Source organism: Alosa sapidissima, chromosome 8 (genome assembly GCF_018492685.1).
Source record: "Alosa sapidissima isolate fAloSap1 chromosome 8, fAloSap1.pri, whole genome shotgun sequence".
Lineage (NCBI taxonomy): Eukaryota > Metazoa > Chordata > Actinopteri > Clupeiformes > Clupeidae > Alosa > Alosa sapidissima.
The window spans coordinates 21,240,611-21,253,973 of NC_055964.1; the positions used below are offsets into that span (position 1 = coordinate 21,240,611).

At 43.1% G+C, this 13,363-nt stretch overlaps 1 protein-coding gene across 1 annotated transcript; it reads right to left on the bottom strand.

The window, feature by feature from the left end:
* Positions 1-1,486: 1,486 nt before the first annotated feature.
* fgf10b (fibroblast growth factor 10b) lies at positions 1,487-9,190 on the bottom strand. Its single transcript, XM_042101475.1, has 3 exons — positions 8,033-9,190; positions 2,505-2,608; positions 1,487-2,243 (listed from the first exon to the last, which is right to left on the bottom strand). Exons 1-3 carry the CDS (start codon positions 8,427-8,429, stop codon positions 2,052-2,054), a joined length of 693 nt encoding a protein of 230 aa, XP_041957409.1. The 5' UTR covers positions 8,430-9,190; the 3' UTR covers positions 1,487-2,051.
* Positions 9,191-13,363: the final 4,173 nt, after the last annotated feature.

Below are 13,363 nucleotides of genomic sequence, written 5' to 3' on the forward strand. Positions count from 1 at the left end.
GTGCAGTAGAAGAAACACCAAAACAAGAAAACTACAAATTAAGACTTCCGGGACGCTTGACACTGCGCTTTCTTCAAAATAAAATACATAGAAAAGTGTTGCCAAAAGTGTGGTTTAAGATATTGAAATATTCTCTAATATCCTTAAAATATAGCTAATATATACGGTACAAACTATTTTGAAGATATCTTGTCCTGTGTGTCTAACTGCCACTTTTTTCCCATTTTCAGGAGTAGGCCTAACCTAGGCTACTTTCTTTGAGGATGGTGAGGAAGTGAGTGAGATGGACTGAGTGAGTAGCCTACAAACCTCTATTTACCTTCTGACTGGTGCCATCGAGATTCTCGGCCAAAATGAAAAGTGTTCACTGTCAAAAGGAATGCAATAGAGTCGGTGGAAGGATTTTTTATTCTTGTTTTGTTTTTCATTCTTGGTATTTTAAATTTCTCTTCTTTCCATTTCCCCATTTTGCATTCAAAAGTGTGTAGGCCCACTGTTACCAGGAGTCTGATACAAATCACCTAAGGACACTGGTGCACACAGTGACAGGCATTCTGAAACACTCTTGTGTTGTTTTAACTTTAACAGTTGACCCTTATCTCGCCTGGACCTGTATTACTTCAGTAGGAAGCCACTATAAACAGCATATGTGTTAGACAAGCTGTCTCAAAAGGGGCCCTCATTAGTTGCTTCGCCTCCAGTCATTTTCCACTTGTTTGAAAAGGCTGGACCACATTATTTACAATGAGCATGCTTGCACCACAGACGTGAAGGCCTACTTTGATAAAAAAAAAAAAAAAAAAGACTACACCTATCCCTAGTATTTTCCATTATTGCATGTTCTGTTTGGAACTTGGCAACTTAGAAATTGTTCAGACCGATTATTTGACTTTGGAATGTATAGTATTATTGGTTCACTTGGCAAGACCACTTTATGAGTTTTTTTGCATTTTTTTTTTTAACTTGATGTGATGGTTACGATGAAAGGGCTTGTCCATCATCCAAAAGTGTTGTATTGGTCCAAAAAAAGACCCCTGTGGAAAGCAAAGAGTTAGCACTGCCCTTGCAGTACAGTTACAGTACAGCACTGTTAATGTGTACAACCTTGCTGTTTTAGTAAAGGTGCTTAAGACTTTGGCAGGGAAAAACAAAGCACCATCGACTGCTTACATGTTTTCACTTTACATCAAACACCTTGTGTTTAAGGGAGATCTTCGAATTCTTAATTGCTACACAGAGTTAATATTCCCTTCACTATTTATAGAGCAATTCAACTTCAACAGAAACAGAGGGCTGAGGTGTCAGCTGTTTTGTCAAATATCTGGAGTTGATTTGATTCTGCTATGCCCTATTGCTTCCAACCCACTACACACCATACTCACCATCTCAGAGGATATTCGTCCAGGAAATAAACCCAGTTATGGCATTTAAATAAGGATGAGAAAATAGCTTAATTTATTTCATAGAAAGTATAGAAATGTTGTCCACTTGCATGTTTTTTCCACTTAAATATTATACAAATAAATAATTTATCAAAGGAGTCAAAAAGCACTGTTAAAATGATGCAAATGCTTTAGTTTGAATCTATATGTCAAAAGTATACCTTACATCTCATTACAGTGGAGCATGTGGGATAGTTTTGCCAGTGTGATATTACATAAACACATCTTCAGTTTTGAGATTCAGCTTTGCTTTTCAACAGCCACCTTAAAGACATTATTGTTCATGAACCATGACTGTTCATAACGTAATGTGTTTCACAGTAGGCCGAGGGGAACAATCAACCCATCATCAACCTGCTTGTTGTTCTCTCATTTCCTACCATTTGGCACAAAGTGTTCATAGTTCATCCATGTGCCGCAGATGCAAAGAGAATCACAAAACAAGTAAAGGATGATAGAAATGGGTTTAGAAACAGTCTTCTTCCAGCAAAGTAGTGCCTTCTGGTAAGAGAGAAATCTCATAGATGTACACTATATTTTTGTTTTGTTTTCTTATCTCTCCAGCCTCAGTCATGTCAGTTTTTGATTGGAGATTGATTATTACACGGATCACACCATGATTGGGAGGAAGTGTGTGGCCGAGTTCTTTCTTCTGGTCTTTCTTCCTCGTAGAGGTTTTCCGTTTGCATTCAGGCTGACAAACACTTGTCGTTTCCTAATCCTCCACTCAGCCGACGCGTAAGTGTTGTAGCCGTTCTCTTCTATCCGTTCCTTGAGTTTACAGTTCATGCTGTATTCCCTCTGCAAAGAAAGAACAGCACCAGTGAGGATTTCATTCTCCCAAACATTTGAAAAACAAAGGACTTTTGCACACCTCTGATGGACAGGTGCTCAAAGACTCCAACACACTGCTTCGCTTGCAAATGTTAATTTTATTTATAAACTACGCTTCAGTCCTTAGACCTTCATCGGGTTATCTTCTGTTCTCTCTTCATTTAAAATTGGATTTGATTTGAACATTTGATTGTTTGATGCAACAGACACACAGAGCTCCATACTCACTGCTCCATAGAGATCTCCTTTTTTGTTGATGGCCAAGTAGTAGTTACTGTGGAGACCCCTGATGGCCACAATGCCCACATCAACTGATGTGATCTCCAGGATACCTGTAGAGTAGAGCATACAGATATCAGGCAAATGAATATAGCGATGTGCATCCTGACTATGTCATAACTCTACCAGTGAAAAAGAAAAAAGTAAGCGTGAGCAGACAATGTTTTTGCTAATGTTTATTAATTGACCTGCTGTGTCTCTCAGATTCTGCTGAATATATGGTAATTTCATACACCTGTCTTGAACACCTTGAATTCCAGTACAGGCAGTGGCAATTTCCATTAGATCATTAGCTCCATAAACCGTTATCTGGCATGGCAACACATTCCAGTTTAAATAAGCAACTGTTTAGGAATTATTACTGTCCATGTCCTAAACATAAAGGAAGGACTTTTACTATGGCCGAAGTTGCAGTTGTGCTTTTTTCATTAGGTAACTACATTGTGTGCTTTTGGTATCAGAGGTCAACAAAACTATTTCCTCCTCATTTGGTCTTTGACCAGCCCTGATCATTAGGCTGAGTGCTTTTTAATTCAGTCTCCCATTTCCCAAAGAGACACCTTTGCTGCCGCTCTTTAGCCATTGACTTCCTTTTCACTTCATGCGATGTTTGGTTACCCTATCCTGATAACCACAAAAAAAAAGAGGGAGGGGGTTGGTGTGAACTTCGCAGGCTTGTCAGTGGAGCTGCCCTTTGATCCAAGTAATTGTTGAAAGGTGGCTCTGCCTCCCTGGCTGATTTTTGTTTAACTGGCCGAGCGTGTCTGTGGCCGTTTCGGCTGCCCACATTTCCGAGCAACATGTGGTACTAGGTTTCACAAGCTGTAGTTTTGGAGTTGTGGGAGGCAGTGTGTGTTTTCGGAGACTGGCGCACTTAAAAAAAACAAACATATTTGACGCATCGGCCATCGCCATCTTCCCTCTGCTAATGCCATATTACGTTCCAGTTCAAACAGCACAACCTCCAGGCTAAGAGGTTGAACCTGTGAAGTGGTGTTGCAAGCGCTGAGACCATGACACAACAGGCATTGAAGATCTGAGAGAGTCCCCCCTTCTGTATGGGATCAGATTGCAGGTATCGAGTGAGGATGTAAGACAATCTAACCTGCTCTCTGTCCGCCCTGTAAACAGAAAGGGAGGGATGAAAGGGCCGAGAACTGAGGCAGGATGACAGAGAGACAGGAAGGGATTAGAAAGGCCTCAATGATCAATGATCAAAGAGAGACACCGAGCCCGGTCAGCAGCATCGGACGGGGATCACACACGGAGCAAGAGACACCGTGCTCACACCCACCCAAGAGAGACACAAGAGAGAGAGAGAGAGGGGGGAGAGAGAGAGAGAGGGAGACTTCCATAGGCTTGTAAGTGATCGTAAGAGAACAAGGCGTTGGAGGGGTGAGAGCTGCCTTGGATGTTCTCTCAAGCAGAAAGACTAGAGTATTTGGTCACCGACACCCACTTTTTAGCTGTTTGTGTTTCCAGCATGGAAAAAAAAACACCCTGTCTTGAAAATGTCAAGACCAATCTGCATCTTAATCAGAGTCAAACAAGCAATTTGATACCAGCGATTTTTCCACAACTAAAGTCTGATGCACAATTTAAGAGCCACACACACACACACACACACACACACACACACACACACACACACACACACACATATTTAGGGCAGGGTACTGCAGTGCAAGCAAAGAACAAACAAGCAAATGTGTTTGTAATGCAGAATCTGTGTTTTACAGGCCTAACAAGAACACCTGTGTCAGTGTTGGGGTGGTATTTCTTGTACACCAGGGCATTAAAAACATGCCCCAGGGTCAATTTTTTGCTTCGACTATTTACTCAAGGAATTACGTGTTATTTGTTTTACCACGGCGCCTTATTTTCCCAAATGCATGACTGATTCACTATGGTCTGTTTGTCGTTACTAAATGGTGCATTGGTGGGCTCTAATACACTGCCAGTGTGCATTGAGGTGCATTTTCCACAATGTGTTGCCAAACAGAACATTGTTTTTTTTTTCACAGTCCATGTTGCTATTCAGGGTGCTTGAGATTTTAAGCCTTGAAAAAAAAATCATTGTATCCTGAGAAAAACAACATCATTACAAAATGTGGAAAAATGTGGGAAATGTTACAGACCCAGACAGTCTGAACGCGCTGGGCTTCCCATCACAGCTTTTGAAAATAAACCGGTGTTGACCATATCAGCAGAGTTGTGAGGCTCCAATGAGCCGGGCACACATGGCCTCTGCCACAAACTCTTTTGGTGGCCTCCCACACACCAACACCCCCTTTCCTGGCAAGCTGACTGAACTTCCTCACATCTTGTGAAAATAAGAACCCCCTGTGGCATTGCGCATGTTACCCCTGCACTACACAGCGTCTCCTGGGCAGATGCTTGCCCAAAACAAAAGCGAAACGGCACAGAGTTGCACTGTCACTGCAACAATGAACAATTGAACAACAGCCAATGTTAACATTGTCATCTGCGAACACAGAGCGGAGATGTTTTCGGTGGGCGTCTCCAAACATAAACGCGGGATGCATTTTTTTTTTTTTCCGCTTTTCATCTGTGGTAGTCTTCCCTTCATCCCTCCAAACTGAAACCACATATACAGTACACACAGCACTGGCTCCTAGTGCTGCTGCTAGATTCACATCAGATAGAGCGTCCCATTTGCAGTGTCAATGGGCTGATATCTAACAAACAGCTCAGGCTGCCTCAGATTAGGATTCCAACAGCTCGTAAATCTGAGAGCACTCCCCCCCTCCACTCCCCCCCCCCCCCCCAGGCAGAATGGGAATCCATGTGGGACAGTTTTGCACTGGCATCCCTGTAAATCAGTGGGAGGCTGGATGTGGGGTCTCTTAACAGACAAGAGTGAGAGCCAGGTCAGAGCTCTTTCTGCTGCGCGTCTGCCTCTCAGCACCTCTGCTCTGGAAACCTTAAACCCAGGCCTGGTCGCTAGTCTCACAAGCTCTCCTGAGGATGCACTTTTCCCTCCAAATAAAAAGAACGAAGGCGCAGCACGACCTTCAGAGGGCCTAAATCCACAGATGGGTCAAAATTGGGTCTCTACTGTGGGGTTCACAAAAATCTGTTGATTTGTTGCCACTGTTTGTGTTGTTGGCATTGTTGTAGTTGTTGACATTGTCTCTGCTGTCATCACACAGGTCTGATCCTGTCTTTGTTATCCATGTCTTCATGTCTTTCTTTCTTCTTCCGACAGTGTGATGTCATTTTAAGTGACTTCAAAGGGCATTATTTCTAAAAACCCATGTTTAGCCTTAGGAGAACAGCTCCTCTACAGTATCGCTTTACAAATACACTCGATATGATGCCATTATGCAATTCCTCTCCCCCAGGTTATGCTTTTGTATTCATACATTATTGATCTGGACGAGGTATAGCTTTGATGTAAAGACAAGAACACTGGAAGCATACGATTCATAAAGGAGGCTCCTCGGTCACATATACATTCCAGCATTGGGGATAAACTATGTCTTTGTGAAACCGCAATTTGATATTTGACCTCATTCCACATAAAACAGATATTTATGACGGCAGAAGGGTCAAATTATTCATTGTAACTGTTTTTAGGCGTAATTGCACAAAGACCATGTATATTAGTTCACACCACAGTCATTTGTACTCATTAGTCCCTGTTTTTCTCTCCCAGATAAACGAGCGTTGTTTGCACTTTACTAGTGACTCTCAACACATTAACAAAACATTATTGCAATTCAGTTTTATTCTCACGGCCGTGGTCCTGACGGGGATATTGAAAGTAGTAAAGAAATAAAGGTCTATAAAAGAGGTCTGTATCGCTATAGCTATACGCGCGCAGCAGACGTACAGAGTAATGCAAGCGTTTGCCACCTTTTATTGAACGTGTGGTTTGAGAACACCCATGAGAGCCATTAAGAGCCGCTGTAAATGCGGAGGACAGTTTAAGTGAGCGCATGTGTTTTTGGGGGGCATCAGTCAAGCCATATGCGCCTTCACACCCACATCAACATTTTCGTGCCCACACACACCAAAGCTGTGTGTTCACTCACACATGGCATGGAAAACCTCTATAAGCTGCGTATTGAAACGGCCTATGGCGCTTGATTACTGTAAGATCACAGAAATGAACTGAATGGCATGTGACAAAGGACATTTTATATGCTGCTTTAACTGAGAAAAAAAGTTGGTTGGTATTAAATCACAAGGAATTGGAACTGAAATTGTATTGCTGAATAAGACGTATGACTCAATATTTTAAATGTCGATTATGTCAGATGACTAAAGAATTCCATGCTGGCATAATTGCCATAATACACTGCAACATTGTACCAACATTGTACAAAAAACGGGCAATTCACTGTTTTTAGTCTGTGTGTATATTCATGTAGACTGGCATCCTGGCATTCTGCCATTGGCCATACCATGACCAAAGATTATTATCACATCTTAGAGGCTAAATGAGTCAACAAAGTGACTGAGAAACATGGCATTCCATGCCAGAAGCTGATTATCTGCAGGGAACCCCACAAATGGACTTTGCAGAAGTTTTGGGCCCTGTGCTGTTATCTGAAGTGTTTACCACTGGTAGAATAAAAACTGCAAGACGAGTACTGCTGGTCTATCAGTGGGTCCCTCTCAGCTGCCGTAAAACTACAGTTATCGTGTTGATTGTTTAGACAGGCAAGATAACAGGAGGATGTCTGGTTCTACTTAAGGCTCTCTCCGCAGGGGGAATATTTTATCTTTAACTGACGTCTTTGCTGTGTTCAGAAGAATGCGAGGCACACAAAACAATGTTCCAGCAGAGCGCCAGCCGTTGTTATTGGTAACACAGTTTTTATTAAGTCATTCTAGGCTTCAGATAGTGCCTCAGATACTCAGAATGAATAATTAACAGCACAAGCCTTGACTGAGAAGACCCGCTTACTTAAAGGGTAGAAAGGAAAACAATTTGGATTACAGCATACACACTGTCTGGTAGAACAGGAAGTTTAATATGGACATATGGGCTCCACATGTCAATAGATCAAATGATTAAAGGATTTAAGTGGAATAAATGCAAGGTCCATTCTTCATAATACATTTTCCAAAGACACTCTGTCTTAAAGCCAAGCACATACAGGAGAGTGTAATGTAAAATGCAGTGGGCATGAAATGGTGAAGAATAGTTTTACATTTCTCAACAAAGCACACTCAAGAGCAGGTGGAGATTGTAAAGCTCACAAGACACTATCCAAACTCCCCATAATATATATGTTGTTTTCAAAATGTATCATATTGATAGAATTTCTCTGCAGGGTTCCAATGGAAAGCATTTCATCTAAATCAATTTACTTAAAATATGAACTCATTTTAAGGCCCATCACAAATTTTAAGATTTTAAATTTAAAATTTCTCTCTCTAAATTAAAATTAAAATGTCATTCACATTCAGAAGGGCCCCTCAGAGTCAGGACAAATGCTACTTACTGAGCGGGTCATCCTTGCTCTTGGTGCCGTTGACCATCCCACGTCGGTCGATCCTCAGGAAGAACTTCTGAAAGGAGAAGAGCTTCCTGCGGCGCACGTCGCCCTGGAGGTGGTTGTAGCTGCGCACGTGCCGCCCGACCGGCACGGACGCCGCCGTCGCGTTGTGTGTCCGCTGCAGGTGGCGCGCCCGGCCGCAGGCGCCGTGACAGGCGGTGGTGGTGACGGGCGAAGTGCAGCCTAGCAAAACCAGTGCCAGCACCAGCAGAGGCAGCCGTAGGGAGAGGGAGAGTACACGGTGGTGGTGGTGGTGGTGGTGGTGGTGGAGCGCTGGCGGGCTGGAGCGGGCGGAGGACGCACCCTTACCCTGACACGCGCCGCTCACTGTCCATCTCCACATGGTAGTCGCGGTACGTCGAGGGCTGCCGAGGGCTGCGCAGCAAGGGACATGCTGGGGAGGGCAGAGGCAGGGAGAGAGGCAGTGGCGGGATGGGGGCAAAGCAGGCAGGCAGGCAGGCAGAGAGGCAGCCAGGCAGGCAGGCAGAGAGGCACAGAGGCAGGGGGGGACTGGGGGTAACGGGGCAGCCTCCGGGGAACGGAGCAGCCACTAGGTTCCTCTGCTGCTCACCGCTGTTGCTTACCGCTCAACAGGTTCTGCATCCTAAGGGGAAGAAGACGACAACATCATCATCCCCACAACCAGCGTCCACACTTCTTTTTTCCTTCTTTTTGCGTCCACTACTACTTCTTGTTCTTCTTTCTCCTTTGGCTCTCTTTTTCTCCCCAATAGGGTTTGCCCACAGATGAAGCAGAGATCAGCTGTCTGAAGCAAGCGCGAAGGGTGGAAAAAAATCCTTTGCTTTATAGCCTCTTCTTATAGTTCCCACTTAAGTCTCTTGGTGTCTGTCGGTGGCGGAGTAGGTGCTCTGTCTTCTATTAAAGGACTTGAACCTTCATTGAAGTTGTTGACTGAACAAGTCCCTATATGCCCATCAAAGTCCCAGTATTCCACTCCAGTTGTTTGAAATGGACCTCCGATGTGATTGACCCCAAGCTCATTTGCAGTCAATGAACACAGTTGCCTCTGAAGTTCTCTCTCTCTCTCTCTCTCTCTCTCTCTCTCTCTCTCTCTCTCTCTCTCTCTCGCTTGCTCTGCCACCCACTCTCCCCTGTCTCTATTCCTCTTCCTCTCTCTCTGCTCCTCTGTCTTTCTCTCTTTCTCACTCTCTCTCACTGCCTCTCTCTCTACCTCTTTCCCCCTGTGTGCGTGAGTGTGCGAGTGTGTGTGTGTGTGTATGTGTGTGTTTGTGTGTGTGTGTGAGTTAGAGAGGGAGAGAGAGGGAGGGAGCGAGAGAGAGAGAGAGAGAAAGATGTGAGTGTTTGTGTGTCAGTCAATATCTCCCTCCCCTTCTCACATTCACTCGCAACTTGCTCCACCTCGCATGTCGCTCAGCACCCATTCTTCCTGCTGTTCTGAGCGTGGGCTGCGCGTCTGGGGAGAGCCCGCCAGCCACCGTGGGATATGGCTTATCTGGGCAGCCTGGCCTGTGATAGAGGCTCTGGTGATTGTCTGTTCAGATCAGTCGCCTCACGCGGGTCACAGGGAAGAGATGACCCCTGCGGAGGGGATAGGGAAGAGGGTGTGGGGAGGGGGGTTCTGGTTAGGGCTGTCCTCCTACCATCTGGGTCAGGAGATAGCGAGGCTGCTTAGCATTATTAGTGTCTGTCTTCACCCTCCACAACCCAGAGAGCAGAATTAGAACAGAATCTAGAAAATGTCTCTGGAAGCCCTCTGTGACGGGAAACTTAGAACTGATTGCCTGTGATGATCTTATCTAAGTGGAATTAAGCAAATTAAGCAAAAGGGATTCAAAATCAAACCAACTAACCAATTAGATTGATAAATAAAACATTAGCCAATACACTAACAAATAAACATTAGCACTGCAGGATGAGATGCTCTTGTGGCAGCATGTCAGATGTTGGGGAGAGAGCCACTCAGATGCATTTCAATCCAGTAATGCGGTATAATGTTTCACTCGCCAGACTTCTTCCTCCAGGGCTCAAGTTGAAACGTGGCCTGTGTCCAACAGCTAATCAGCTTACCAATACTTGGTCACCAAAAGTGATGAGTTTTGATACTTTGCTTAATGCCCATACAGTAGTTGGACAAAATACATTTGAACACAGTTTTGGTTCTAAATTCTAAATACTAGAAGAGCAAAGACTCCCCTACTGATGTGTATGTAACTAAGCACGTTTCTTTGACCATGTTGCCAGCTCTGTGGTCTAATTACAGAAATGTTGTAACCCACTGAAGACATGCTGGTGGGAAATGGTCATGTTTTTCTACTTCTTGCCTTTCTTTCATCTCTCAGTCCTCCTGTGTCCTGTCCTGGGAGCAGTTCTGTCAAAGAGTGTCGTGCCTTGTCCAGTCAGCAGACGTACCTAAGCTCACATCCCTTATCTGCTGGACAAACATTGCGATCTTATCTCCGCTTCCTTTTGTTGCACACCCCTTACCCCCTAAAATCTTGAGTGAATTGACCATGAGTATTACAATGGAAAATGCTGCAATTAACTAGATTAATTCAGGCCAATTTCCAAAAGTCGTTATTGTCCTTTGGAGTGCCATTTAAATGGTCCGTGTGTGGGGACTTGTGGGTTAAATATTGGTTCTTTAGTCTTCTTCAGACAGCACATCTGTTCAGTATAAAGATGGTGTGAAATATTTGGTGTATTCAGATATGTTCACACCAAAAAAATGTGTAGACTACCCTCTGGAAGTCTTCTCTCTAGAAGTCTTTGTTTTCTCTCGTGTGGCTCAGTATCCACTTCAGGTATTTCACATAGTGGTGTGCTCCTTTTTTACCTCTTGATTCACAGGATATCTTTAAAAGCTGAAAAGCAAATACGATCACAGTGTGAGCATCTTTTCTTTTTTATGTCTTTGTCTCATGCAATATAAGTGAGATTTGGAGGGCTTGGGGTGGCCAGGCCTGGGTGTTATCGCTCCCTGTGATCTCTGGATTTAGTCGTTACATTATCTTTATTGATCTATCTCGGGCCTTGTCTTCAAGGTTCACGTAGAGAACAGTACTCCCATGTGTTTCTGATAGTTGTGTGAGTTGAGATCAAAACATTTCAACATTTACTGTATTTTGTGCATTTGTAAATGATCTGTAATAGGACAGGGGGGTCTCTGTGGAAGGATTAACATTAAAATCATCGAAGTGGGAAAAAAAACACATTATGCCTAATGCTTGGTTGAATGATATCATCATTTTTAGGAAAAAAAAAAAACATTTTCATCACTGTAAGCATTTGTATTGTTTTCAAAGGTTCAAAAAGAATCAGCATAACATTACTGATTTGTTGTAAGCCTGATCAATTAAAAGTCTTTTATTCAAACGTTCCATCCTTATTTAATCTTATTGAATCTTCATATGGACAATGATCCTAGCCTGATGGTGATGTGCTAGACCTGTTTGTGTGAAACAGAAAGAAAAAGTTTGTTAATATTTGCAAAAATAATATTAATGTCCAATAATACACTGGATTACCAGTATACAAAAAGAAATTATATATAGAAACATACATTGAGACAAGGTTATCATGGGTACAATCATCCTCATTTTTCCAAAAAACTCTCAAAAGTGCATAAAACCCCATGCATCCAGCCAAAGGGAATATGAGCAGAACCATAAACGTATGCAAATGAATGACTTCCTGATCAGCCCTTGAGTTATATAAAATATACTCCAGGACAGTTGATCTGTGGGGTGAACATATACTCATCCCCGCTGCGGGCGATCTCTCATGTCTGTCTCGGAGCAGGAGCCTGCCAACCTGATCTTTAATAAAGGACTTAGGTTGGAATGAGGGTGCCAGCGCCCCAGCCTAGAGTCAAGCAGATTTCATCCAGATGAGTATGTCCCCTTTATATCATCCTTTTATTTCTCTATTGCATCCTGCTGAAAATATGCTTTATTTCAAATGTCTGGCATTTTTCTCCTCACCCTCCGAAGGGCAAGGGCCAGTGCTGGAGGTGCATTTTTCAAAAAGGTTACCTCAGTGTAAATCAGCTGGTGGGGAAGGAATGAAAATAACGCCACATGGAAACAAACACTGCAGCAAGCAAATCAGTCTCAACAGATAGATCAAACATGCTTTCATTTGTTTCCAAAGGGCAACATGCAGTCCTTCCTTAAAGCTATTTAAAATGTTTACAATTTCTTTATATTAAGGCCATATTGCCACGACAATGAAGAAAATAAAGATAAACAGCATGGGTGAGAGTGCTGTGGATGTAGAATACATATAATTAGGGCAATTACCAAATTGTTGTTTTGTTTATAATTATTGTTCATGGTTTTGGCTGTCAAAACAGTATGTTTTGTGGTTAGCAGTCATATAATTTTTTCCATGTCTGCTGTCCAGCTTCATACAAATGCAATTCAACATAATGCACTGATCAATGACCTCAAATTAGTCAGCATTCTGTTCAGAATCAGCATTCTCAGCTAAATGCTGAGGAGCACTTAATTGATTTTGGCTACATTGAGTAGCTAATTACATTTTACAAAAAAGAAATCCATAGACATAAAACCAAGTCTTGCTGAACACAGAGAGCAGCTGCTGAGTAGGTTGCTGTGTGATCCTTGACTCCAAGCTGCTTTTTGCCAGTCACCAAACGTAAATATTTTATGAGCCACACGTCATCCAATGGCTCTGAGGGATCCCATTACAATGACTAGGTTCCTGTTCCTGGCCTCCTTTGGGCTATAGATGTTTAGTAATGTTATCTTCCTCTATGAGTGACTGCTCACTTACATCACAGACAGATGAATGGATTGGTTTCCAAAAGGTGGAGGAATTTATTTACACATCAGACACGGACTCATTTGGCATGCAGTCAGATTTGATTGTGCCCCCAGGTAACTTGTGGAGATGGGCACATTGACCAAATGACAGTACCTTCAGAGTGTCCTTGGTTATTTTCGCAATACTTTCTGGATAGTTAGGAACACAACAAAAACATGTTATTTTATCGTGAATCATCTAGCAATTTGGTGATGTGGTTGTTTGTGTGGCACTTTGTCACCAGTTTTTGGCACTCCTATCAATACACCCATCTCCATGTGCTACAATAACCCTAGAAATAAACAAGCTATTTGGAGAATCTATGTGGAAAGTCTTAAGGAACAGCGTGGAAACTGTGGTTAGGTCATTCTTGCTTTAAATATGCGATATATGATCTTTTGGGCCCCCACCGTTGACTTCAAGGCAGCACTGCCTGGAAGACACTAGGGTTAGGGTTATGGTCAGGGTTGG

Coding starts and splice junctions, on each gene's coding strand:
- fgf10b (XM_042101475.1), bottom strand. CDS start 8,429: ATGTGGAGATGGACAGTGAGCGGCGCGTGTCAGGGTAAGGGTGCGTCC. Junction 2,609..8,032: donor GAGCAAGGATGACCCGCTCA/GTAAGTAGCATT, acceptor TCTACTCTACAG/GTATCCTGGAGATCACATCA. Junction 2,244..2,504: donor AAGGAGATCTCTATGGAGCA/GTGAGTATGGAG, acceptor CTTTCTTTGCAG/AGGGAATACAGCATGAACTG.